The sequence below is a fragment of the Phyllobates terribilis genome, unplaced genomic scaffold (genome assembly GCF_046119375.1).
Source record: "Phyllobates terribilis strain yellow unplaced genomic scaffold, ASM4611937v1 Scaffold_6__1_contigs__length_29720123, whole genome shotgun sequence".
NCBI lineage: Eukaryota > Metazoa > Chordata > Amphibia > Anura > Dendrobatidae > Phyllobates > Phyllobates terribilis.
The window spans coordinates 4,103,288-4,129,934 of NW_027362766.1; the positions used below are offsets into that span (position 1 = coordinate 4,103,288).

At 50.9% G+C, this 26,647-nt stretch overlaps 2 protein-coding genes across 7 annotated transcripts in view; both read left to right on the forward strand.

Annotated features, from left to right (window-relative positions):
- The first annotated feature begins 260 nt into the window (after positions 1-260).
- On the forward strand, positions 261-2,953 carry SCAMP3 (secretory carrier membrane protein 3). Its single transcript, XM_073637292.1, has 3 exons — positions 261-451; positions 538-658; positions 2,344-2,953. The coding sequence occupies exons 1-3, from the start codon at positions 276-278 to the stop codon at positions 2,485-2,487; spliced, it is 441 nt and encodes a 146-aa protein (XP_073493393.1). The 5' UTR covers positions 261-275; the 3' UTR covers positions 2,488-2,953.
- Positions 2,954-3,628: 675 nt separating this feature from the next.
- Positions 3,629-26,647, forward strand: part of ENTREP3 (endosomal transmembrane epsin interactor 3) — a 62,189-nt gene continuing 39,170 nt past the window's right edge. For 2 of the 6 annotated variants that reach the window (XM_073637293.1, XM_073637294.1), the window contains exon 1: positions 3,629-5,311. In XM_073637293.1, coding sequence (XP_073493394.1) covers positions 5,093-5,311 — 219 coding nt within the window. In that variant the 5' untranslated portion in view covers positions 3,629-5,092. The remainder of the gene's footprint in view (positions 5,312-26,647) is intronic. The other 4 variants (XM_073637295.1, XM_073637296.1, XM_073637297.1 and 1 more) reach the window with 2 other exon arrangements.

The window sequence follows — 26,647 nt, forward strand, 5'->3', positions numbered from 1 at the left end:
ATCTGTGTCTGGCAGCTCGGTGGCACGACGATCCTCCCGCCGGCCGCACGGCGGCCCGGCTCTTCTGCAGGCCACGGCTCTTCTGCAGGCCACGGCTCTTCTGCAGGCCACGGCTCTTCTGCAGGCCACGGCTCTTCTGCAGGCCACAGCTCTTCTGCAGGCCACGGCTCTTCTGCAGGCCACGACTCTTCTGCAGGCCTTTAGCTGGTTCATACACAGCATGCAGTCTCTCAGTCCAGATGCCATCACACTTCTGAGAACCATTTCTATCAGTGATGACGCTGCTGGGATTTCCTGTCTCGGACCAGTCCCATATAACGTTTTGTCTTTATCTGATTTCTCTCCTCAGGAGCGACAGTTCTTTCAACTTCTTCCTGTTCTTCTTCATCTATTTCGTCCAGGACATTGTGTACGTGCTGGAGGCGGTGGGGATCTCCGGATGGGGCTTCAGGTACTGGGTATTCACATCAGATCTCCGTCTGCATTCGGCGTGTGCGGGATTGTTACGCATCTTCTCTGGTCTCCGTCCTTTTCTAGTGGCTGGGTCTCCGCTCTCACTGCCCTGAAACAAGGCTATACTGGGACCTCCATATTCATGATGATCGTTGCCGTGCTTCTTACCTCCACCGCCGTCATGGGCATCATCATGCTGAAGAGGGTGAGTAAGGAATATGGAGCCTGGGTGTGGTGGGTCCCAGGGTGTGGTTGGTCCCGTCTTCCAGAGGGCATGTATATGGTTGGTGGGTCCCATCTTCCAGAGGGCATGTATATGGTTGGTGGGTCCCATCTTCCAGAGGGCATGTATATGGTTGGTGGGTCCCATCTTCCAGAGGGCATGTATATGGTTGGTGGGTCCCATCTTCCAGAGGGCATGTATATGGTTGGTGGGTCCCATCTTCCAGAGGGCATGTATATGGTTGGTGGGTCCCATCTTCCAGAGGGCATGTATATGGTTGGTGGGTCCCATCTTCCAGAGGGCATGTATATGGTTGGTGGGTCCCATCTTCCAGAGGGCATGTATATGGTTGGTGGGTCCCATCTTCCAGAGGGCATGTATATGGTTGGTGGGTCCCATCTTCCAGAGGGCATGTATATGGTTGGTGGGTCCCATCTTCCAGAGGGCATGTATATGGTTGGTGGGTCCCATCTTCCAGAGGGCATGTATATGGTTGGTGGGGTCCCATCTTCCAGAGGGCATGTATATGGTTGGTGGGGTCCCATCTTCCAGAGGGCATGTATATGGTTGGTGGGTCCCATCTTCCAGAGGGCATGTATATGGTTGGTGGGTCCCATCTTCCAGAGGGCATGTATATGGTTGGTGGGTCCCGTCTTCCAGAGGGCATGTATATGGTTGGCGGGTCCCGTCTTCCAGAGGGCATGTATATGGTTGGCGGGTCCCGTCTTCCAGAGGGCATGTATATGGTTGGCGGGTCCCGTCTTCCAGAGGGCATGTATATGGTTGGCGGGTCCCGTCTTCCAGAGGGCATGTATATGGTTGGCGGGTCCCGTCTTCCAGAGGGCATGTATATGGTTGGCGGGTCCCGTCTTCCAGAGGGCATGTATATGGTTGGCGGGTCCCGTCTTCCAGAGGGCATGTATATGGTTGGCGGGTCCCGTCTTCCAGAGGGCATGTATATGGTTGGCGGGTCCCGTCTTCCAGAGGGCATGTATATGGTTGGCGGGTCCCGTCTTCCAGAGGGCATGTATATGGTTGGCGGGTCCCGTCTTCCAGAGGGCATGTATATGGTTGGCGGGTCCCGTCTTCCAGAGGGCATGTATATGGTTGGCGGGTCCCGTCTTCCAGAGGGCTTGTATATGGTTGGTGGGTCCCGTCTTCCAGAGGGCATGTATATGGTTGGTGGGTCCCGTCTTCCAGAGGGCATGTATATGGTTGGTGGGTCCCGTCTTCCAGAGGGCATGTATATGGTTGGTGGGTCCCGTCTTCCAGAGGGCATGTATATGGTTGGTGGGGTCCCGTCTTCCAGAGGGCATGTATATGGTTGGCGGGTCCCGTCTTCCAGAGGGCATGTATATGGTTGGCGGGTCCCGTCTTCCAGAGGGCATGTATATGGTTGGCGGGTCCCATCTTCCAGAGGGCATGTATATGGTTGGCGGGTCCCATCTTCCAGAGGGCATGTATATGGTTGGCGGGTCCCATCTTCCAGAGGGCATGTATATGGTTGGCGGGTCCCATCTTCCAGAGGGCATGTATATGGTTGGTGGGTCCCATCTTCCAGAGGGCATGTATATGGTTGCTCCTATCTATAAGATATTAATTCTTTGGCTAACTGCATGAAGATACTTTAGGTTCGTGGTTCGTGACACCTTCTGTTCCCCCCTCAGATTCACTCCATTTACCGCCGGACTGGTGCAAGTTTCCAGAAGGCCCAGGAAGAATTTGCTGCCGGTGTGTTTTCCAATAGTGCGGTTCGTACAGCAGCGACCAACGTAGCAGCGGGGGCTGCGCAGAATGCATTCAAGCCTTAAGGTGGAACGTGAGAGGAGCGCCATCTATCTGCAACATCCCCGCACTGTCGGACTGTACTGCGGCAGCTCCTCCCGGAGCTGGCAGCCGATGCTCTGTGCTGGCGGTGGTCTTGCTGCCATCCATTAATGCTTGTGTGTCTGTATTAACACAATGTTGTCCGAGCTGAGAGTGTTGCACTGTACGGGCGGAGCGTGCAGGTGACACCTGTCTGTGGTTGTCATACCTGCTTCCCACCTGCCAGGCCATAGCACCTTCCCACTCAGGATTAACCCTTCTCTGCCTGTGAAGGGCTCTTCAGTAAATGCCGGTTGTCCCTGTGATGTCGGGAGGGGGATGCATGCCTCATGTTTACATGTATGTTCTGTTAAAGGGGTAATGCATGTGGTCTCAGATTGTTCCCGACGTTGGCGAGGGCTCAGATCTGTCGACCAGCTGACGCCAAATTAAACCATTTTATGAAGCTGATGGGCTCTTTGTCTCTTTGCATTTACGACGGGGTTCGGAGGGGCATCATTTTTGCATCTGTCCCCCTCAGTAGGGCTCTTGGTGCAGACCATTTCTCCATTAGGTCTCCTGACATCTTGCACCATGTGGTACTTCCCCGCATGTTGGGGTGGTCTCCTCCTCCTCCCTCGGGAAGGGTCCTCGCTGAGCTGCGCGGGAGGAGGTGGTGTCGGCTGCACTTGGCGCAGGAGCTGTTTAAGAATATGAGGCATAAATAAAAGATGAGTTTGACGTTCATTTCCTTTCTGCTGACTGAAACCCGAGCAGACGTCCAGGATCCAGATAAAAGGGTTCCATTAGAGTACTGGTCCGCAGGGGGATGGGGGATGGGAGCAGAGCCGTAATACGCCTCTTATTTCTGGATAGCTTTGCATCAGGCCAGCACCAATCAGTATGCTGATGAGTGCTAGCTCTTCAGCCGAGGACTTCAAATCCTTTTATATAACACATCTAACCCCCATCAGCCAAAATGGAGGGTTTCTCTGTTTTTTTCCCTTGTCCTTTCCAGCATATCTCTTCATTTTCAGCTGGTTAGTGGGAGCTGAAGACCAGTTTGATTTGTACAGCACGTGAAAGGTTAATGCTTACTGTCCCTTTAAATGTGTGACATCACAGGCCCCCACCCCATGCAGACTACATTTCCCAGCCTGCCTTGCTGTATGGAAGGAGGGGGGTCTGTGCAGTACTGCAGCGTTGAGGATGCTGAGCAGATGCCGGAGGAATATTTCTGCAGCTTTGCTCTGGATTGAGTTCCCCGTTGGACAATCCAGACTCCGCTGATGGACACCCCGGTGTGATGGGTCCTGGACTCTGCTGACGGACACCCCGGTGTGATGGGTCCTGGACTCTGTTGACGGACATCCCGGTGTGATGGGTCCTGGACTCTGCTGACTGACACCCCGGTGTGATGGGCCCTGGATTCTGCTGAAGGACACCCCGGTGTGATGGGTCCCGGATTCTGCTGACGGACAACCTGGTGTGATGGGTCCTGGACTCTGCTGACTGACACCCCGGTGTGATGGGCCCTGGATTCTGCTGAAGGACACCCCGGTGTGATGGGTCCCGGATTCTGCTGACGGACAACCCGGTGTGATGGGTCCCGGACTCTGCTGACTGACATCCCGGTGTGATGGGTCCCGGATTCTGCTGACGGACAACCCGGTGTGATGGGTCCCGGACTCTGCTGACGGACATCCCGGTGTGATGGGTCCCGGATTCTGCTGACTGACACCCCGGTGTGATGGGCCCTGGATTCTGCTGAAGGACACCCCGGTGTGATGGGCCCTGGATTCTGCTGAAGGACACCCCGGTGTGATGGGTCCCGGACTCTGCTGACGGACATCCCGGTGTGATGGGTCCCGGATTCTGCTGACGGACAACCCGGTGTGATGGGTCCCGGATTCTGCTGACGGACATCCCGGAGTGGATCGGTGTTCCTACTACCACTTCTGAAGTTTGAGTAATGGCCTCTCCTCCTTCAGCACACATGATTTCAGGACCCCCATAGAAATAGGTGGGCTTCTACCTTTGTGAATGACTGGAGCCCAGGGTTACACTTTTGTGGGCTCTTTCATCTGGATTAAGTCTTCTGGTCACTACTTCTCTGGTTTCCTCCAGAATCCGGAGCTTCTACACTGTTGGGTCCATTCGCTCATCCATCATTCATCCAGATCTCTGCTTTCAACCATTCCTTCCCAGTTGTTTCTGTAGTGTCCATAGTCATCTGGGGGCATCATTTTACCAGTGTCTGCAGTGTTGTCCGCCCGGCCCCACCATCCCAGATTTGGTTATGTCCTGTCCCCTCCGGTATGATGATGTCCGAGGTCAGAAGTTTGTTGTTTCCGCTCCGTGACGACTCCATCTTGCCCCACGAGACGCTTGGATTAGGGGCTATCCTGAGACTGATATAATTATGTGGATGACCTTGGCTTTCTTCCATTCAACTTTTTGGGATTGTTGTGCATTAGGGGTTAATCGCTCCCTCGGGTGGGGATTGTGGTCTTCAGATTGACGCAGTAACTGGGCACCTCTTTGGCGAAGCTCCTGTTATGGTAGATGGGGGTCTCCTGATGAGCGCCGACATTGGAGCCCTGCGTAGTGATGCCCTCCCCAACAGATTCCAGCTTTTCCCTTACCGGACGGACATCCCGCAGCCTTTCCCAGCTGAGGCTTCACCGGGCTTGGACACATGTTCTGCTGGCGCTGGGCTTTGTGCAGGTGATTCTGGGGGTCCTGATAGTCACCTTCAGTCTGGTCACAGCGTCCATCACCACAAACACCAAAATCAAACATTCGTGTCCGTCCTGGGCTGGATTCTCCGTAAGTTCTGGTTATGTTTATTACATGGGTCTCAGGTGGCAGAGATCTTATTTCTGCTGTCCCCAAGAATCAACGTTAGGGGTCTGCGAATAATCCGTTGTGCACAGTCCTGACCGAACAATGTGCAGCATGAAAACAAGTGATAAGACTAGGAACAGAAGACGGGTCCGAGCTCCGGTCATAGGATATGGCAGATGACGGGAACAAGGTGTCACTCATACCAGTATGTGTATGGGGATGTATTAGGGGTATAGAGAAGGCCAGGTGTCGCTCATACCTGTATGTGTATGGGGGGATGTATTAGGGGTATAGAGAAGGCCAGGTGTCGCTCATACCTGTATGTGTATGGGGGGATGTATTAGGGGTATAGAGAAGGCCAGGTGTCACTCATACCTGTATGTGTATGGGGGGATGTATTAGGGGTATAGAGAAGGCCACGTGTCCCTCATACCTGTATGTGTATGGGGGGATGTATTAGGGGTATAGAGAAGGCCAGGTGTCGCTCATACCTGTATGTGTATGGGGGGATGTATTAGGGGTAGAGAGAAGGCCAGGTGTCGCTCATACCTGTATGTGTATGGGGGGATGTATTAGGGGTATAGAGAAGGCCAGGTGTCACTCATACCTGTATGTGTATGGGGGGATGTATTAGGGGTATAGAGAAGGCCAGGTGTCGCTCATACCTGTATGTGTATGGGGGGATGTATTAGGGATATAGAGAAGGCCAGGTGTCGCTCATACCTGTATGTGTATGGGGGGATGTATTAGGGGTATAGAGAAGGCCAGGTGTCGCTCATACCTGTATGTGTATGGGGGGATGTATTAGGGGTATAGAGAAGGCCAGGTGTCACTCATACCTGTATGTGTATGGGGGGATGTATTAGGGGTATAGAGAAGGCCAGGTGTCGCTCATACCTGTATGTGTATGGGGGGATGTATTAGGCGTAGAGAGAAGGACAGGTGTCGCTCATACCTGTATGTGTATGGGGGGATGTATTAGGGGTATAGAGAAGGGAAGGTGTCGCTCATACCTGTATGTGTATGGGGAGATGTATTAGGGGTATAGAGAAGGCCAGGTGTCGCTCATACCTGTATGTGTATGGGGAGATGTATTAGGGGTATAGAGAAGGCCAGGTGTCGCTCATACCTGTATGTGTATGGGGGGATGTATTAGGGGTATAGAGAAGGCCAGGTGTCGCTCATACCTGTATGTGTATGGGGGGATGTATTAGGAGTAGAGAAGGCCAGGTGTCGCTCATACCTGTATGTGTATGGGGGGATGTATTAGGGGTATAGAGAAGACCAGGTGTCGCTCATACCTGTATGTGTATGGGGATGTATTAGGGGTATAGAGAAGGCCAGGTGTCTCTCATACATGTATGTGTATGGGGGGATGTATTAGGGGTATAGAGAAGGCCAGGTGTCGCTCACACCTGTATGTGTATGGGGGGATGTATTAGGGGTATAGAGAAGGCCAGGTGTCGCTCATACCTGTATGTGTATGGGGGGATGTATTAGGGGTATAGAGAAGGCCAGGTGTCGCTCATACCTGTATGTGTATGTGGGGATGTATTAGGGGTATAGAGAAGGCCAGGTGTCGCTCATACCTGTATGTGTATGTGGGGATGTATTAGGGGTATAGAGAAGGCCAGGTGTCACTCATACCTGTATGTGTATGGGGGGATGTATTAGGGGTATAGAGAAGGCCAGGTGTCGCTCATACCTGTATGTGTATGGGGGGATGTATTAGGGGTATAGAGAAGGCCAGGTGTCGCTCATACCTGTATGTGTATGGGGGGATGTATTAGGGGTATAGAGAAGGCCAGGTGTCGCTCATACCTGTATGTGTATGGGGGGATGTATTAGGGGTATAGAGAAGGCCAGGTTTCGCTCATACCTGTATGTGTATGGGAGGATGCATTAGGGGTATAGGGAAGGCCAGGTGTCGCTCATACCTGTATGTGTATGGGGGGATGTATTAGGGGTATAGAGAAGGCCAGGTGTCGCTCATACCTGTATGTGTATGGGGGGATGTATTAGGAGTATAGAGAAGGCCAGGTGTCGCTCATACCTGTATGTGTATGGGGGGATGTATTATGTGTATAGAGAAGGCCAGGTGTCTCTCATACCTGTGTGTGTATGGGGGGATGTATTAGGGGTATAGAGAAGGCCAGGTGTCGCTCATACCTGTATGTGTATGGGGGGATGTATTAGGGGTATAGAGAAGGCCAGGTGTCGCTCATACCTGTATGTGTATGGGTGGATGTATTAGGGGTATAGAGAAGGCCAGGTGTCGCTCATACCTGTATGTGTATGGGGGGATGTATTAGGTGTATAGAGAAGGCCAGGTGTCTCTCATACCTGTGTGTGTATGGGGGGATGTATTAGGGGTATAGAGAAGGCCAGGTGTCACTCATACCTGTATGTGTATGGGGGGATGTATTAGGGGTATAGAGAAGGCCAGGTGTCGCTCATACCTGTATGTGTATGGGGGGGATGTATTAGGGCTATAGAGAAGGCCAGGTGTCGCTCATACCTGTATGTGTATGGGGGGATGTATTAGGGGTATAGAGAAGGCCAGGTGTCTCTCATACCTGTGTGTGTATGGGGGGATGTATTAGGGGTATAGAGAAGGCCAGGTGTCGCTCATACCTGTATGTGTATGGAGGGATGTATTAGGGGTATAGAGAAGGCCATGTGTCACTCATACCTGTATGTGTATGGGGGGATGTATTAGGGGTATAGGGAAGGCCAGGTGTCGCTCATACCTGTATGTGTATGGGGGGATGTATTAGGGGTATAGAGAAGGCCAGGTGTCGCTCATACCTGTATGTGTATGGGGGGATGTATTAGGGGTATAGAGAAGGCCAGGTGTCGCTCATACCTGTGTGTGTATGGGGGATGTATTAGGGGTATAGAGAAGGCCAGGTGTCGCTCATACCTGTATGTGTATGGGGGGATGTATTAGGGGTATAGAGAAGGCCAGGTGTCGCTCATACCTGTATGTGTATGGGGGGATGTATTAGGGGTATAGAGAAGGCCAGGTGTCGCTCATACCTGTATGTGTATGGGGGGATGTATTAGGGGTATAGAGAAGGCCAGGTGTCGCTCTTACCTGTATGTGTATAGGGGGATGTATTAGGGGTATAGAGAAGGCCAGGTGTCGCTCATACCTGTATGTGTATGGGGGGATGTATTAGGGGTATAGAGAAGGCCAGGTGTCGCTCATACCTGTATGTGTATGGGGGGATGTATTAGGGGTATAGAGAAGGCCAGGTGTTGCTCATACCTGTATGTGTATGGGGGGATGTATTAGGGGTATAGGGAAGGCCAGGTGTCACTCATACCTGTATGTGTATGGGGGGGATGTATTAGGGGTATAGAGAAGGCCAGGTGTCGCTCATACCTGTATGTGTATGGGGGGGATGTATTAGGGGTATAGGGAAGGCCAGGTGTCCCTCATACCTGTATGTGTATGGGGGGGATGTATTAGGGGTATAGGGAAGGCCAGGTGTCCCTCATACCTGTATGTGTATGGGGGGATGTATTAGGGGTATAGAGAAGGCCAGGTGTCGCTCATACCTGTATGTGTATGGGGGGATGTATTAGGGGTATAGAGAAGGCCAGGTGTCGCTCATACCTGTATGTGTATGGGGGGATGTATTAGGGGTATAGAGAAGGCCAGGTGTCGCTCATACCTGTATGTGTATGGAGGGATGTATTAGGGGTATAGAGAAGGCCAGGTGTCGCTCATACCTGTATGTGTATGGGGGGATGTATTAGGGGTATAGAGAAGGCCAGGTGTCGCTGATACATGTATGTGTATGGGGGGATCTATTAGGTGTAGAGAGAAGGCCAGGTGTCGCTCATACCTGTATGTGTATGGGGGGATCTATTAGGTGTATAGAGAAGGCCAGGTGTCGCTCATACCTGTATGTGTATGGGGGGATGTATTAGGGGTATAGAGAAGGCCAGGTGTCGCTCATACCTGTATGTGTATGGGGATGTATTAGGGGTATAGAGAAGGCCAGGTGTCGCTCATACCTGTATGTGTATGGGGAGATGTATTAGGAGTAGAGAAGGCCAGGTGTCGCTCATACCTGTATGTGTATGGGGGGATGTATTAGGGGTATAGAGAAGGCCAGGTGTCGCTCATACCTGTATGTGTATGGGGGGATGTATTAGGGGTATAGAGAAGGCCAGGTGTCACTCATACCTGTATGTGTATGGGGGGATGTATTAGGGGTATAGAGAAGGCCAGGTGTCGCTCATACCTGTATGTGTATGGGGGGATGTATTAGGAGTATAGAGAAGGCCAGGTGTCGCTCATACCTGTATGTGTATGGGGGGATGTATTAGGGGTATAGAGAAGGCCAGGTGTCGCTCATACCTGTATGTGTATGGGGGGATGTATTAGGAGTAGAGAAGGCCAGGTGTCGCTCATACCTGTATGTGTATGGGGGGATGTATTAGGAGTATAGAGAAGGCCAGGTGTCGCTCATACCTGTATGTGTATGGGGGGATGTATTAGGGGTATAGAGAAGGCCAGGTGTCGCTCATACCTGTATGTGTATGGGGGGATGTATTAGGGGTATAGAGAGGGCCAGGTGTCGCTCATACCTGTATGTGTATGGGGGGGATGTATTAGGAGTAGAGAAGGCCAGGTGTCGCTCATACCTGTATGTGTATGGGGGGATGTATTAGGAGTAGAGAAGGCCAGGCGTCACTCATACCTGTATGTGTATGGGGGGATGTATTAGGGGTATAGAGAGGGCCAGGTGTCGCTCATACCTGTATGTGTATGGGGGGGATGTATTAGGAGTAGAGAAGGCCAGGTGTCGCTCATACCTGTATGTGTATGCGGGGATGTATTAGGGGTATAGAGAAGGCCAGGTGTCGCTCATACCTGTATGTGTATGGGGGGATGTATTAGGGGTATAGAGAAGGCCAGGTGTCACTCATACCTGTATGTGTATGGGGGGATGTATTAGGGGTATAGAGAAGGCCAGGTGTCGCTCATACCTGTATGTGTATGGGGGGATGTATTAGGGGTATAGAGAAGGCCAGGTGTCGCTCATACCTGTATGTGTATGGGGGGATGTATTAGGGGTATAGAGAAGGCCAGGTGTTGCTCATACCTGTATGTGTATGGAGGGATGTATTAGGGGTATAGAGAGGGCCAGGTGTCGCTCATACCTGTATGTGTATGGGGGGGATGTATTAGGAGTAGAGAAGGCCAGGTGTCGCTCATACCTGTATGTGTATGGGGGGATGTATTAGGAGTAGAGAAGGCCAGGTGTCGCTCATACCTGTATGTGTATGGGGGGGATGTATTAGGAGTAGAGAAGGCCAGGTGTCGCTCATACCTGTATGTGTATGGGGGGATGTATTAGGGGTATAGAGAGGGCCAGGTGTCGCTCATACCTGTATGTGTATGGGGGGATGTATTAGGGGTATAGAGAAGGCCAGGTGTCGCTCATACCTGTATGTGTATGGGGCGATGTATTAGGGGTATAGAGAGGGCCAGGTGTCGCTCATACCTGTATGTGTATGGGGGGATGTATTAGGGGTATAGAGAAGGCCAGGTGTCGCTCATACCTGTATGTGTATGGGGCGATGTATTAGGGGTATAGAGAGGGCCAGGTGTCGCTCATACCTGTATGTGTATGGGGGGATGTATTATGTGTATAGAGAAGGCCAGGTGTCGCTCATACCTGTATGTGTATGGGGGGATGTATTAGGGGTATAGAGAAGGCCAGGTGTCACTCATACCTGTATGTGTATGGGGGGATGTATTAGGGGTATAGAGAAGGCCAGGTGTCGCTCATACCTGTATGTGTATGGGGCGATGTATTAGGGGTATAGAGAAGGCCAGGTGTCACTCATACCTGTATGTGTATGGGGATGTATTAGGGGTATAGAGAAGGCCAGGTGTCGCTCATACCTGTATGTGTATGGGGGGATCTATTAGGGGTATAGAGAGGGCCAGGTGTCGCTCATACCTGTATGTGTATGGGGGGGATGTATTAGGAGTAGAGAAGGCCAGGTGTCGCTCATACCTGTATGTGTATGGGGGGATGTATTAGGGGTATAGAGAAGGCCAGGTGTCGCTCATACCTGTATGTGTATGGGGGGATGTATTAGGGGTATAGAGAAGGCCAGGTGTCGCTCATACCTGTATGTGTATGGGGGGGATGTATTAGGGGTATAGAGAAGGCCAGGTGTCGCTCATACCTGTATGTGTATGGGGGGATGTATTAGGGGTATAGAGAAGGCCAGGTGTCACTCATACCTGTATGTGTATGGGGATGTATTAGGGGTATAGAGAAGGCCAGGTGTCGCTCATACCTGTATGTGTATGGGGGGATGTATTAGGGGTATAGAGAAGGCCAGGTGTCACTCATACCTGTATGTGTATGGGGATGTATTAGGGGTATAGAGAAGGCCAGGTGTCGCTCATACCTGTATGTGTATGGGGGGATGTATTAGGGGTATAGAGAAGGCCAGGTGTCACTCATACCTGTATGTGTATGGGGATGTATTAGGGGTATAGAGAAGGCCAGGTGTTGCTCATACCTGTATGTGTATGGGGGGATGTATTAGGGGTAGAGAGAAGGCCAGGTGTCGCTCATACCTGTATGTGTATGGGGGGATGTATTAGGGGTATAGAGAAGGCCAGGTGTCGCTCATACCTGTATGTGTATGGGGGGATGTATTAGGGGTATAGAGAAGGCCAGGTGTCGCTCATACCTGTATGTGTATGGGGGGATGTATTAGGGGTATAGAGAAGGCCAGGTGTCGCTCATACCTGTATGTGTATGGGGGGATGTATTAGGGGTATAGAGAAGGCCAGGTGTCGCTCATACCTGTATGTGTATGGGGAGATGTATTAGGGGTATAGAGAAGGCCAGGTGTCGCTCATACCTGTATGTGTATGGGGGGATGTATTAGGGGTATAGAGAAGGCCAGGTGTCGCTCATACCTGTATGTGTATGGGGGGATGTATTAGGGGTATAGAGAAGGCCAGGTGTCGCTCATACCTGTATGTGTATGGGGGGATGTATTAGGGGTATAGAGAAGGCCAGGTGTCGCTCATACCTGTATGTGTATGGGGGGATGTATTAGGGGTATAGAGTAGGCCAAGTGTCGATCATACCTGTATGTGTATGGGGGGATGTATTAGGGGTATAAAGAAGGACAGGTGTCGCTCATACCTGTATGTGTATGGGGGGATGTATTAGGGGTATAGAGAAGGCCAGGTGTCGCTCATACCTGTATGTGTATGGGGGGATGTATTAGGGGTATAGAGAAGGCCAGGTGTCACTCATACCTGTATGTGTATGGGGATGTATTAGGGGTATAGAGTAGGCCAGGTGTCGATCATACCTGTATGTGTATGGGGGGATGTATTAGGGGTATAAAGAAGGACAGGTGTCGCTCATACCTGTATGTGTATGGGGGGATGTATTAGGGGTATAGAGAAGGCCAGGTGTCGCTCATACCTGTATGTGTATGCGGGGATGTATTAGGGGTATAGAGAAGGCCAGGTGTCGCTCATACCTGTATGTGTATGCGGGGATGTATTAGGGGTATAGAGAAGGCCAGGTGTCGCTGATACCTGTATGTGTATGGGGGGATGTATTAGGAGTATAGAGAAGGCCAGGTGTCGCTCATACCTGTATGTGTATGGGGGGATGTATTAGGGGTAGAGAGAAGGCCAGGTTTCGCTCATACCTGTATGTGTATGGGGGGATGTATTAGGGGTATAGAGAAGGCCAGGTGTCGCTCATACCTGTATGTGTATGCGGGGATGTATTAGGGGTAGAGAGAAGGCCAGGTGTCGCTCACACCTGTATGTGTATGGGGGGATGTATTAGGGGTATAGAGAAGGCCAGGTGTCACTCATACCTGTATGTGTATGGGGGGATGTATTAGGAGTATAGAGAAGGCCAGGTGTCGCTCATACCTGTATGTGTATGGGGGGATGTATTAGGTGTATAGAGAAGGCCAGGTGTCGCTCATACCTGTATGTGTATGGGGGTATGTATTAGGGGTATAGAGAAGGCCAGGTGTCGCTCATACCTGTATGTGTAAGGGGGGATGTATTAGGGGTATAGAGAAGGCCAGGTGTCGTTCATACCTGTATGTGTATGGGGGGGATGTATTAGGTGTATAGAGAAGGCCAGGTGTCGCTCATACCTGTATGTGTATGGGGGGGATGTATTAGGGGTATAGAGAAGGCCAGGTGTCGCTCATACCTGTATGTGTATGGGGGGATGTATTAGGGGTATAGAGAAGGCCAGGTGTCGCTCATACCTGTATGTGTATGCGGGGATGTATTAGGGGTATAGAGAAGGCCAGGTGTCGCTCATACCTGTATGTGTATGGGGGGATGTATTAGGAGTAGAGAAGGCCAGGTGTCGCTCATACCTGTATGTGTATGGGGGGATGTATTAGGGGTATAGAGAAGGCCAGGTGTCGCTCATACCTGTATGTGTATGGGGGGATGTACTAGGAGTAGAGAAGGCCAGGTGTCGATCATACCTGTATGTGTATGGGGGGATGTATTAGGGGTATAGAGAAGGCCAGGTGTCGTTCATACCTGTATGTGTATGGGGGGATGTATTAGGGGTATAGAGAAGGCCAGGTGTCGATCATACCTGTATGTGTATGGGGGGATGTATTATGGGTATAGAGAAGGCCAGGTGTCGCTCATACCTGTATGTGTATGGGGGGATGTATTAGGAGTAGAGAAGGCCAGGTGTCGTTCATACCTGTATGTGTATGGGGGGATGTATTAGGGGTATAGAGAAGGCCAGGTGTCGCTCATACCTGTATGTGTATGGGGGGATGTATTAGGAGTATAGAGAAGGCCAGGTGTCGCTCATACCTGTATGTGTATGGGGGGATGTATTAGGGGTATAGAGAAGGCCAGGTGTCGCTCATACCTGTATGTGTATGGGGGGATGTATTAGGGGTATAGAGAAGGCCAGGTGTCGCTCATACCTGTATGTGTATGGGGGGATGTCTTAGGGGTATAGAGAAGGCCAGGTGTCGCTCATACCTGTATGTGTATGGGGAGATGTATTAGGTGTATAGAGAAGGCCAGGTGTCGCTCATACCTGTATGTGTATGGGGGGATGTATTAGGGGTATAGAGAAGGCCAGGTGTCGCTCATACCTGTATGTGTATGTGGGGATGTATTAGGGGTATAGAGAAGGCCAGGTGTCGCTCATACCTGTATGTGTATGGGGGGATGTATTAGGTGTATAGAGAAGGCCAGGTGTCGCTCATACCTGTATGTGTATGGGGGGATGTATTAGGGGTATAGAGAAGGCCAGGTGTCACTCATACCTGTATGTGTATGGGGGGATGTATTAGGTGTATAGAGAAGGCCAGGTGTCGCTCATACCTGTATGTGTATGGGAGGATGTATTATGGGTATAGAGAAGGCCAGGTGTCGCTCATACCTGTATGTGTATGGGGGGATGTATTAGGGGTATAGAGAAGGCCAGGTGTCGCTCATACCTGTATGTGTATGGGGGGATGTATTAGGTGTATAGAGAAGGCCAGGTGTCGCTCATACCTGTATGTGTATGGGGGGATGTATTAGGGGTATAGAGAAGGCCAGGTGTCGCTCATGCCTGTATGTGTATGGGGGGATGTATTAGGGGTATAGAGAAGGCCAGGTGTCACTCATACCTGTATGTGTATGGGGGGATGTATTAGGGGTATAGAGAAGGCCAGGTGTCGCTCATGCCTGTATGTGTATGGGGGGATGTATTAGGTGTATAGAGAAGGCCAGGTGTCTCTCATACCTGTATGTGTATGGGGGGATGTATTAGGTGTATAGAGAAGGCCAGGTGTCGCTCATACCTGTATGTGTATGGGGGGATGTATTAGGTGTATAGAGAAGGCCAGGTGTCGCTCATGCCTGTATGTGTATGGGGGGATGTATTAGGGGTATAGAGAAGGCCAGGTGTCACTCATACCTGTATGTGTATGGGAGGATGTATTAGGTGTATAGAGAAGGCCAGGTGTCGCTCATACCTGTATGTGTATGGGAGGATGTATTATGGGTATAGAGAAGGCCAGGTGTCGCTCATACCTGTATGTGTATGGGGGGATGTATTAGGAGTAGAGAAGGCCAGGTGTCGCTCATACCTGTATGTGTATGGGGGGATGTATTAGGAGTAGAGAAGGCCAGGTGTCGCTCTTACCTGTATGTGTATGGGGGGATGTATTAGGGGTATAGAGAAGGACAGGTGTCGCTCTTACCTGTATGTGTATGGGGGGATGTATTAGGGGTATAGAGAGGGCCAGGTGTCGCTCATGCCTGTATGTGTATGGGAGGATGTATTAGGGGTATAGAGAAGGCCAGGTGTCACTCATACCTGTATGTGTATGGGGGGTTGTATTAGGGGTATAGAGAAGGCCAGGTGTCGCTCATACCTGTATGTGTATGGGGGGATGTATTAGGGGTATAGAGAAGGCCAGGTGTCGCTCATACCTGTATGTGTATGGGGGGATGTATTAGGGGTATAGAGAGGGCCAGGTGTCGCTCATGCCTGTATGTGTATGGGAGGATGTATTAGGGGTATAGAGAAGGCCAGGTGTCACTCATACCTGTATGTGTATGGGGGGATGTATTAGGGGTATAGAGAAGGCCAGGTGTCGCTCATACCTGTATGTGTATGGGGGATGTATTAGGAGTATAGAGAAGGCCAGGTGTCGCTCATACCTGTATGTGTATGGGGGGATGTATTAGGGGTATAGAGAAGGCCAGGTGTCGCTCATACCTGTATGTGTATGGGGGGATGTATTAGGGGTATAGAGAAGGCCAGGTGTCGCTCATGCCTGTATGTGTATGGGGGGATGTATTAGGGGTATAGAGAAGGCCAGGTGTCGCTCATGCCTGTATGTGTATGGGGGGATGTATTAGGGGTATAGAGAAGGCCAGGTGTCGCTCATACCTGTATGTGTATGGGGGGATGTATTAGGGGTATAGAGAAGGCCAGGTGTCGCTCATACCTGTATGTGTATGGGAGGATGTATTAGGGGTATAGAGAAGGCCAGGTGTCGCTCATGCCTGTATGTGTATGGGGGGATGTATTAGGGGTATAGAGAAGGCCAGGTGTCGCTCATGCCTGTATGTGTATGGGGGGATGTATTAGGAGTAGAGAAGGCCAGGTGTCGCTCATACCTGTATGTGTATGGGAGGATGTATTAGGAGTAGAGAAGGCCAGGTGTCGCTCTTACCTGTATGTGTATGGGGGGATGTATTAGGGGTATAGAGAAGGCCAGGTGTCGCTCATACCTGTATGTGTATGGGGGGATGTATTAGGGGTATAGAGAAGGCCAGGTGTCGCTCATACCTGTATGTGTATGGGGGGGATGTATTAGGGGTATAGAGAAGGCCAGGTGTCGCTCATACCTGTATGTGTATGGGGGGATGTATTAGGGGTATAGAGAAGGCCAGGTGTCGCTCATACCTGTATGTGTATGGGGGGATGTATTAGGGGTATAGAGAAGGCCAGGTGTCGCTCATACCTGTATGTGTATGGGGGGGATGTATTAGGGGTATAGAGAAGGCCAGGTGTCGCTCATACCTGTATGTGTATGGGGGGATGTATTAGGAGTAGAGAAGGCCAGGTGTCGCTCTTACCTGTATGTGTATGGGGGGATGTATTAGGGGTATAGAGAAGGCCAGGTGTCGCTCATACCTGTATGTGTATGGGGGGATGTATTAGGGGTATAGAGAAGGCCAGGTGTCGTTCATACCTGTATGTGTATGGGGGGATGTATTAGGTGTAGAGAGAAGGCCAGGTGTCGCTCATACCTGTATGTGTATGGGGGGATGTATTAGGGGTATAGAGAAGGCCAGGTGTCGCTCATACCTGTATGTGTATAGGGGGATGTATTAGGAGTATAGAGAAGGCCAGGTGTCGCTCATACCTGTATGTGTATGGGGGGATGTATTAGGGGTATAGAGAAGGCCAGGTGTCACTCATACTTGTATGTGTATGGGGGGATGTATTAGGGGTATAGAGAAGGCCAGGTGTCGCTCATACCTGTATGTGTATGGGAGGATGTATTAGGGGTATAGAGAAGGCCAGGTGTCGCTCATACCTGTATGTGTATGGGGGGATGTATTAGGGGTAGAGAGAAGGCCAGGTGTCGCTCATACCTGTATGTGTATGGGGGGATGTATTAGGGGTATGGAGAAGGCCAGGTGTCGCTCATACCTGTATGTGTATGGGGGGATGTATTAGGGGTAGAGAGAAGGCCAGGTGTCGCTCATACCTGTATGTGTATGGGGGGATGTATTAGGGGTATAGAGAAGGCCAGGTGTCACTCATACTTGTATGTGTATGGGGGGATGTATTAGGGGTATAGAGAAGGCCAGGTGTCGCTCATACCTGTATGTGTATGGGGGGATGTATTAGGGGTAGAGAGAAGGCCAGGTGTCGCTCATACCTGTATGTGTATGGGGGGGATGTATTAGGTGTAGAGAGAAGGCCAGGTGTCGCTCATACCTGTATGTGTATGGGGGGGATGTATTAGGTGTAGAGATAAGGCCAGGTGTCGCTCATACTTGTATGTGTATGGGGGGATGTATTAGGGGTATAGAGAAGGCCAGGTGTCGCTCATACCTGTATGTGTATGGGGGGGATGTATTAGGGGTATAGAGAAGGCCAGGTGTCGCTCATACCTGTATGTGTATGGGGGGATGTCTTAGGGGTATAGAGAAGGCCAGGTGTCGCTCATACCTGTATGTGTATGGGGGGATGTCTTAGGGGTATAGAGAAGGCCAGGTGTCGCTCATACCTGTATGTGTATGGGGAGATGTATTAGGGGTATAGAGAAGGCCAGGTGTCGCTCATACCTGTATGTGTATGGGGGGATGTATTAGGGGTATAGAGAAGGCCAGGTGTCGCTCATACCTGTATGTGTATGGGGGGATGTATTAGGGGTATAGAGAAGGCCAGGTGTCGTTCATACCTGTATGTGTATGGGGGGATGTATTAGGGGTATAGAGAAAGCCAGGTGTCGCTCATACCTGTATGTGTATGGGGGGATGTATTAGGGGTGTAGAGAAGGCCAGGTGTCGCTCATACCTGTATGTGTATGGGGGGATGTATTAGGGGTATAGAGAAGGCCAGGTGTCGTTCATACCTGTATGTGTATGGGGGGATGTATTAGGGGTATAGAGAAAGCCAGGTGTCGCTCATGCCTGTATGTGTATGGGGGGATGTATTAGGGGTATAGAGAAGGCCAGGTGTCGCTCATACCTGTATGTGTATGGGGGGATGTATTAGGTGTAGAGAGAAGGCCAGGTGTCGCTCATACCTGTATGTGTATGGGGGGATGTATTAGGGGTATAGAGAAGGCCAGGTGTCGCTCATACCTGTATGTGTATGGGGGGATGTATTAGGGGTATAGGGAAGGCCAGGTGTCGCTCATACCTGTATGTGTATGGGGGGATGTATTAGGGGTATAGAGAAGGCCAGGTGTCGCTCATACCTGTATGTGTATGGGGAGATGTATTAGGGGTAGAGAGAAGGCCAGGTGTCGCTCATACCTGTATGTGTATGGGGGGATGTATTAGGGGTATAGAGAAGGCCAGGTGTCGCTCATACCTGTATGTGTATGGGGGGATGTATTAGGGGTATAGAGAAGGCCAGGTGTCGCTCATACCTGTATGTGTATGGGGGGATGTATTAGGGATATAGAGAAGGCCAGGTGTCGCTCATACCTGTATGTGTATGGGGGGATGTATTAGGAATATAGAGAAGGCCAGGTGTCACTCATACCTGTATGTGGGGATGTATTAGGGGTATAGAGAAGGCCATGTGTCGCTCATACCTGTATGTGTATGGGGGGGATGTATTAGGTGTAGAGAGAAGGCCAGGTGTCGCTCATACCTGTATGTGTATGGGGGGATGTATTAGGGGTATAGAGAAGGCCATGTGTCGCTCATACCTGTATGTGTATGGGGGGGATGTATTAGGTGTAGAGAGAAGGCCAAGTGTCGCTCATACCTGTATGTGTATGGGGGGATGTATTAGGGGTATAGAGAAGGCCATGTGTCGCTCATACCTGTATGTGTATGGGGGGGATGTATTAGGTGTAGAGAGAAGGCCAGGTGTCGCTCATACCTGTATGTGTATGGGGGGATGTATTAGGTGTAGAGAGAAGGCCAGGTGTCGCTCATACCTGTATGTGTATGGGGGGATGTATTAGGGGTATAGAGAAGGCCAGGTGTCGCTCATACCTGTATGTGTATGGGGGGGATGTATTAGGTGTAGAGAGAAGGCCAGGTGTCGCTCATACCTGTATGTGTATGGGGGGATGTATTAGGTGTAGAGAGAAGGCCAGGTGTCGCTCATACCTGTATGTGTATGGGGGGATGTATTAGGGGTATAGAGAAGGCCAGGTGTCGCTCATACCTGTATGTGTATGGGGGGATGTATTAGGGGTATAGAGAAGGCCAGGTGTCGCTCATACCTGTATGTGTATGGGGGGGATGTATTAGGTGTAGAGAGAAGGCCAGGTGTCGCTCATACTTGTATGTGTATGGGGGGATGTATTAGGGGTATAGAGAAGGCCAGGTGTCGCTCATACCTGTATGTGTATGGGGGGATGTATTAGGGGTATAGAGAAGGCCAGGTGTCGTTCATACCTGTATGTGTATGGGGGGATGTATTAGGGGTGTAGAGAAGGCCAGGTGTCGCTCATACCTGTATGTGTATGGGGGGATGTATTAGGGGTATAGAGAAGGCCAGGTGTCGCTCATACCTGTATCTGTATGGGGGGATGTATTAGGGGTATAGGGAAGGCCAGGTGTCGCTCATACCTGTATGTGTATGGGGGGATGTATTAGGGGTATAGAGAAGGCCAGGTGTCGCTCATACCTGTATGTGTATGGGGGGATGTATTAGGGGTATAGAGAAGGCCAGGTGTCGCTCATACCTGTATGTGTATGGGGGGGATGTATTAGGGGTATAGAGAAGGCCAGGTGTCGCTCATACCTGTATGTGTATGGGGGGATGTATTAGGGGTATAGAGAAGGCCAGGTGTCGCTCATACCTGTATGTGTATGGGGGGATGTATTAGGGGTATAGAGAAGGCCAGGTGTCGCTCATACCTGTATGTGTATGGGGGGGATGTATTAGGGGTATAGAGAAGGCCAGGTGTCGCTCATACCTGTATGTGTATGGGGGGATGTATTAGGGGTAGAGAGAAGGCCAGGTGTCGCTCATACCTGTATGTGTATGGGGGGATGTATTAGGGGTATAGAGAAGGCCAGGTGTCGCTCATACCTGTATGTGTATGGGGGAATGTATTAGGGGTATAGAGAAGGCCAGGTGTCGCTCATACCTGTATGTGTATGGGGGGATGTATTAGGGGTATAGAGAAGGCCAGGTGTCGCTCATACCTGTATGTGTATGGGGGGATGTATTAGGGGTATAGAGAAGGCCAGGTGTCGCTCATACCTGTATGTGTATGGGGGGATGTATTAGGAGTATAGAGAAGGCCAGGTGTCGCTCATACCTGTATGTGTATGGGGGGATGTATTAGGGGTATAGAGAAGGCCATGTGTCGCTCATACCTGTATGTGTATGGGGGGATGTATTAGGGGTATAGAGAAGGCCAGGTGTCGCTCATACCTGTATGTGTATGGGGGGATGTATTAGGAATATAGAGAAGGCCAGGTGTCGCTCATACCTGTATGTGTATGGGGGGATGTATTAGGGGTATAGAGAAGGCCAGGTGTCACTCATACCTGTATGTGTATGGGGAGATGTATTAGGGGTATAGAGAAGGCCAGGTGTCACTCATACCTGTATGTGTATGGGGGGATGTATTAGGGGTATAGAGAAGGCCAGGTGTCGCTCATACCTGTATGTGTATGGGGGGATGTATTAGGGGTATAGAGAAGGCCAGGTGTCGCTCATACCTGTATGTGTATGGGGGGATGTATTAGGGGTATAGAGAAGGCCAGGTGTCGCTCATACCTGTATGTGTATGGGGGGATGTATTAGGGGTATAGAGAAGGCCAGGTGTCACTCATACCTGTATGTGTATGGGGGGATGTATTAGGAATATAGAGAAGGCCAGGTGTCGCTCATACCTGTATGTGTATGGGGGGATGTATTAGGGGTATAGAGAAGGCCAGGTGTCACTCATACCTGTATGTGTATGGGGGGATGTATTAGGAATATAGAGAAGGCCAGGTGTCGCTCATACCTGTATGTGTATGGGGGGATGTATTAGGGGTATAGAGAAGGCCAGGTGTCGCTCATACCTGTATGTGTATGGGGGGATGTATTAGGGGTATAGAGAAGGCCAGGTGTCGCTCATACCTGTATGTGTATGGGGGGATGTATTAGGGATATAGAGAAGGCCAGGTGTCGCTCATACCTGTATGTGTATGGGGGGATGTATTAGGGGTATAGAGAAGGCCAGGTGTCGCTCATACCTGTATGTGTATGGGGGGATGTATTAGGGGTATAGAGAAGGCCAGGTGTCGCTCATACCTGTATGTGTATGGGGGGATGTATTAGGGATATAGAGAAGGCCAGGTGTCGCTCATACCTGTATGTGTATGGGGGGATGTATTAGGGGTATAGAGAAGGCCAGGTGTCGCTCATACCTGTATGTGTATGGAGGGATGTATTAGGGGTATAGAGAAGGACAGGTGTCGCTCATGCCTGTATGTGTATGGGGGGAGGTATTAGGGGTATAGAGAAGGCCAGGTGTCGCTCATACCTGTATGTGTATGGGGGGATGTATTAGGAATATAGAGAAGGCCAGGTGTCACTCATACCTGTATGTGTATGGGGGGATGTATTAGGGGTAGAGAGAAGGCCAGGTGTCGCTCATACCTGTATGTGTATGGGGGGATGTATTAGGGGTATAGAGAAGGCCAGGTGTCGCTCATACCTGTATGTGTATGGGGGGATGTATTAGGGGTATAGAGAAGGCCAGGTGTCGCTCATACCTGTATGTGTATGGGGGGATGTATTAGGGGTATAGAGAAGGCCAGGTGTCGCTCATACCTGTATGTGTATGGGGGGATGTATTAGGGGTATGGAGAAGGCCAGGTGTCGCTCACACCTGTATGTGTATGGGGGGATGTATTAGGGGTATAGAGAAGGCCAGGTGTCGCTCATACCTGTATGTGTATGGGGGGATGTATTAGGGGTATAGAGAAGGCCAGGTGTCGCTCATACCTGTATGTGTATGGGGGGATGTATTAGGGGTATAGAGAAGGCCAGGTGTCGCTCATACCTGTATGTGTATGCGGGGATGTATTAGGGGTATAGAGAAGGCCAGGTGTCGCTCATACCTGTATGTGTATGCGGGGATGTATTAGGGGTATAGAGAAGGCCAGGTGTCGCTCATACCTGTATCTGTATGGGGGGATGTATTAGGGGTATAGAGAAGGCCAGGTGTCGCTCATACCTCTATGTGTATGGGGGGATGTATTAGGGGTATAGAGAAGGCCAGGTGTCGCTCATTCCTGTATGTGTATGGGGGGATGTATTAGGGGTATAGAGAAGGCCAGGTGTCGCTCATACCTGTATGTGTATGGGGTCGATGTATTAGGGGTATAGAGAAGGCCACGTGTCCCTCATACCTGTATGTGTATGGGGGGATGTATTAGGGGTATAGAGAAGGCCAGGTGTCGCTCATACCTGTATGTGTATGGGGGGATGTATTAGGGGTATAGAGAAGGCCAGGTGTCGCTCATACCTGTATGTGTATGGGGGGATGTATTAGGGGTATAGAGAAGGCCATGTGTCGCTCATACCTGTATGTGTATGGGGGGATGTATTAGGGGTATAGAGAAGGCCAGGTGTCGCTCATACCTGTATGTGTATGGGGGGATGTATTAGGGGTATAGAGAAGGCCAGGTGTCACTCATACCTGTATGTGTATGGGGGGATGTATTAGGGGTATAGAGAAGGCCAGGTGTCACTCATACCTGTATGTGTATGGGGGGATGTATTAGGGGTATAGAGGCCAGGTGTCACTCATACTTGTATGTGTATGGGGGGATGTATTAGGGGTATAGAGAAGGCCAGGTGTCACTCATACCTGTATGTGTATGGGGAGATGTATTAGGGGTATAGAGAAGGCCAGGTGTCACTCATACCTGTATGTGTATGGGGGGATGTATTAGGGGTATAGAGAAGGCCAGGTGTCGCTCATACCTGTATGTGTATGGGGGGATGTATTAGGAATATAGAGAAGGCCAGGTGTCACTCATACCTGTATGTGTATGGGGGGATGTATTAGGGGTATAGAGAAGGCCAGGTGTCGCTGATACATGTATGTGTATGGGGAGATGTATTAGGGGTATAGAGAAGGCCAGGTGTCACTCATACCTGTGTGTGTATGGGGGGATGTATTAGGGGTATAGAGAAGGCCAGGTGTCGCTCATACCTGTATGTGTATGGGGGGGATGTATTAGGTGTATAGAGAAGGCCAGGTGTCGCTCATACCTGTATGTGTATGGGGGGATGTATTAGGGGTATAGAGAAGGCCAGGTGTCGCTCATACCTGTATGTGTATGGGGGGATGTATTAGGGGTATAGAGAAGGCCAGGTGTCACTCATACCTGTATGTGTATGGGGGGATGTATTAGGAATATAGAGAAGGCCAGGTGTCGCTCATACCTGTATGTGTATGGGGGGATGTATTAGGGGTATAGAGAAGGCCAGGTGTCGCTCATACCTGTATGTGTATGGGGGGATGTATTAGGGGTATAGAGAAGGCCAGGTGTCGCTCATACCTGTTGTGATGAAAGCCGGCCGGTGGGTGCAGCTCTCTGGCGCCCCCTTACCTCTCAGGTCAGTCAAGGTACTGCACCTAGAGAAAGTAGTGCCAGGTAGCTGCAACCAGCGCAGGGAACACGGTAGTGTGTTATCCCTTCAACGTCACTACACAGCACAACTCGCTAGCGCCCTCTTAGCCTCAGGTCAGTCAAGGAACTGCACCTAGGATAAGCGGTCGCCAGAGAGACTGTCCTGTAACCTACTGGGTATCGGGGCCCTCTGTAGTGAGGGCGGTATATATATCTTCCTTGGCCGCGCCAGGAATATATATATCTGAACCTCCGACCGTCACTACCAGCCTTCCCCAATCCCCAGTTGGTATGCTGCCACCAGTCCCTATTTTAGATATACGCCCAGTCCGTGAATGGGCCTATATCGGGTCAGGAACCAACCCTGGGTAGCGTTTTGGCTTGAGCCGAGCTCACACGGACGTGCGTTCGTTATGCAGAATAAAAGGCAGGCCCACAATTACTTGAGGTAATTGATTATAATAATACACTAGATACACGATATACAACTAAATATACACAGGTATAAGGTCAGGCTAAACTATACAACAATGGAATACAACACACAGAATCACCACAGCATATCAGTTACCGGTTTCTTGATTTTCTTGTGACGCAGGGAGAGGATTCTGCGGTCGCAGGCACGGTTCTTTGTTACAGGCTGAGGCCTACCACCGCATGGTCAAACTGCTCCTCCCCTTGGTGGCCTCAGCTGGTGCTCAGATGTTCAGCACACCACTCTTGGGTCAAAAACTGACTTGTCTCTTGTCTGTCCTGCTATCTTACCTGCCCCGTCCCGCCCACTGCTGGTGAGGTCAGCTGGCTCAGTCTCCACCCTCAGGTCTAACTTCGATCAGAAGCCCAAATTCTATGGAACCCAATAACTTCTTCTGGGATGGTCTCATGATACCCCCAGGGGTTCCCATGGATTCGGGCCGCCGTAACCGACCTTTTGATATCAATTATGATACCATACGGTCCTCAGGAATGGCTCCGCGCTATATCTTGGCTTCCAGAGCACGTACAAACGTCTACCGCGGAGGCTTGTGTGCGCAATGGCTCCGGGACGCCGTGATATTTTTTTATTGGCCCATCCCACGCAACATGCGTGTACTATTCATGTTTCTATATCTTATGCCTCCATGCTTGTGACAGACAAAGAAACTAGTCCTATGGGACAAATGGTCAGGTACAGATAGACGAAGCACCCCCCCCTGCTGGCTGTGTTTCCTCTCGAAGTCTTTGAAGCTCCTAGCATTCAAGTGTTAAGTAGGCTTCTTATCTTACAGGAGCCTGGATGGGGGGAAACTATCTAGTTGACGTTTTAACAGAAGGTCCCAAGGGTGGGGCTGCTGAAGTGTGGCCATCCCTGGATATGATTTATCATTACCAAGATGGCGGCTACAGGTTCATCACACCTCCCCCTATACGAGGGCGCGAGGGGGTAGCACATTCCTGTGTTCCCCCGTGCGTCCTTCTGCACCCTCCCCTTGCCGGGATAACCCGTCAGCGTTACCGTGGTCACGGCCTCTTCTGTGGCGAATGGAGAAGTGGTACTGCTGGAGAGCGAGGCTCCAGCGTAGCAACCTGCCATTCGACCCAGAGACCGTGTGTAACCAGCTGAGGGGGTTGTGGTCCGTCTCCACGGTGAAATGGCTCCCGTACAAGTAGGGCTGCAGACGCTGCAGGGCCCATACAATTGCCAGGCATTCTTTTTCCACCGTGGAGTAAGCCACCTCCCGGGGCAGTAGCTTCCTGCTCAGGTACAAGACAGGATGTTCCTGGCCTGTCGTGTTGACCTGACTTAGCACAGCACCGAGGCCAAAGTCACTGGCGTCGGTCTGTACCACAAACGGCCGGTCGAAGTCGGCAGCTTGCAGTACAGGGGAGCTACTTAGGGCGGCTTTGAGTGCCCCGAAAGCTGTCTCGCAGGCGACTGTCCAGTCGACTGCGACGGGCAGCTTCTTCTTGGTGAGGTCCGTCAGGGGCTTGGCCAGGGTGCTATAGTGTGGGACGAACCTCCTATAGTACCCGGCGGTCCCCAAGAAGGACATCACCTGCTTTTTGGTCCTAGGAGTGGGCCAGGATGCGATGGCATCCACTTTCCCAGGTTCTGGCTTCAGAACCCCCCCGCCTACCCGGTGACCCAGGTAGAGGACCTCACTCATGCCCAGCTGGCACTTTTCCGGCTTGATGGTCAAGCCTGCCCGGTGGATCCGACCGAGCACCTGCCGCAGGTGCTCTAGGTGATCCTCCCAAGTGGGACTGAAGACTGCAATATCGTCCAAGTACGCAGCCGCGTACCCTTCAAGTCCCTCAAGCAGCGTATTGACCATCCGCTGAAAAGTGGCAGGGGCATTCTTCATGCCGAATGGCATCACTGTGGACTCGTACAGTCCAAAAGGGGTGATAAAGGCAGAGCGTTCCCTTGCCGCGGGGGTCAGAGGAATCTGCCAGTACCCCCGGCTCAGATCCATGATGGT

Excerpts from the sequence above, each read along its gene's own strand:
- SCAMP3 (XM_073637292.1), top strand. The coding sequence starts at position 276 with ATGACGCTGCTGGGATTTCCTGTCTCGGACCAGTCCCATATAACGTTT. Across the intron at positions 452-537 it reads ATCTCCGGATGGGGCTTCAG|TGGCTGGGTCTCCGCTCTCA; the intron begins GTACTGGGTATT and ends GTCCTTTTCTAG. Across the intron at positions 659-2,343 it reads GCATCATCATGCTGAAGAGG|ATTCACTCCATTTACCGCCG; the intron begins GTGAGTAAGGAA and ends TTCCCCCCTCAG.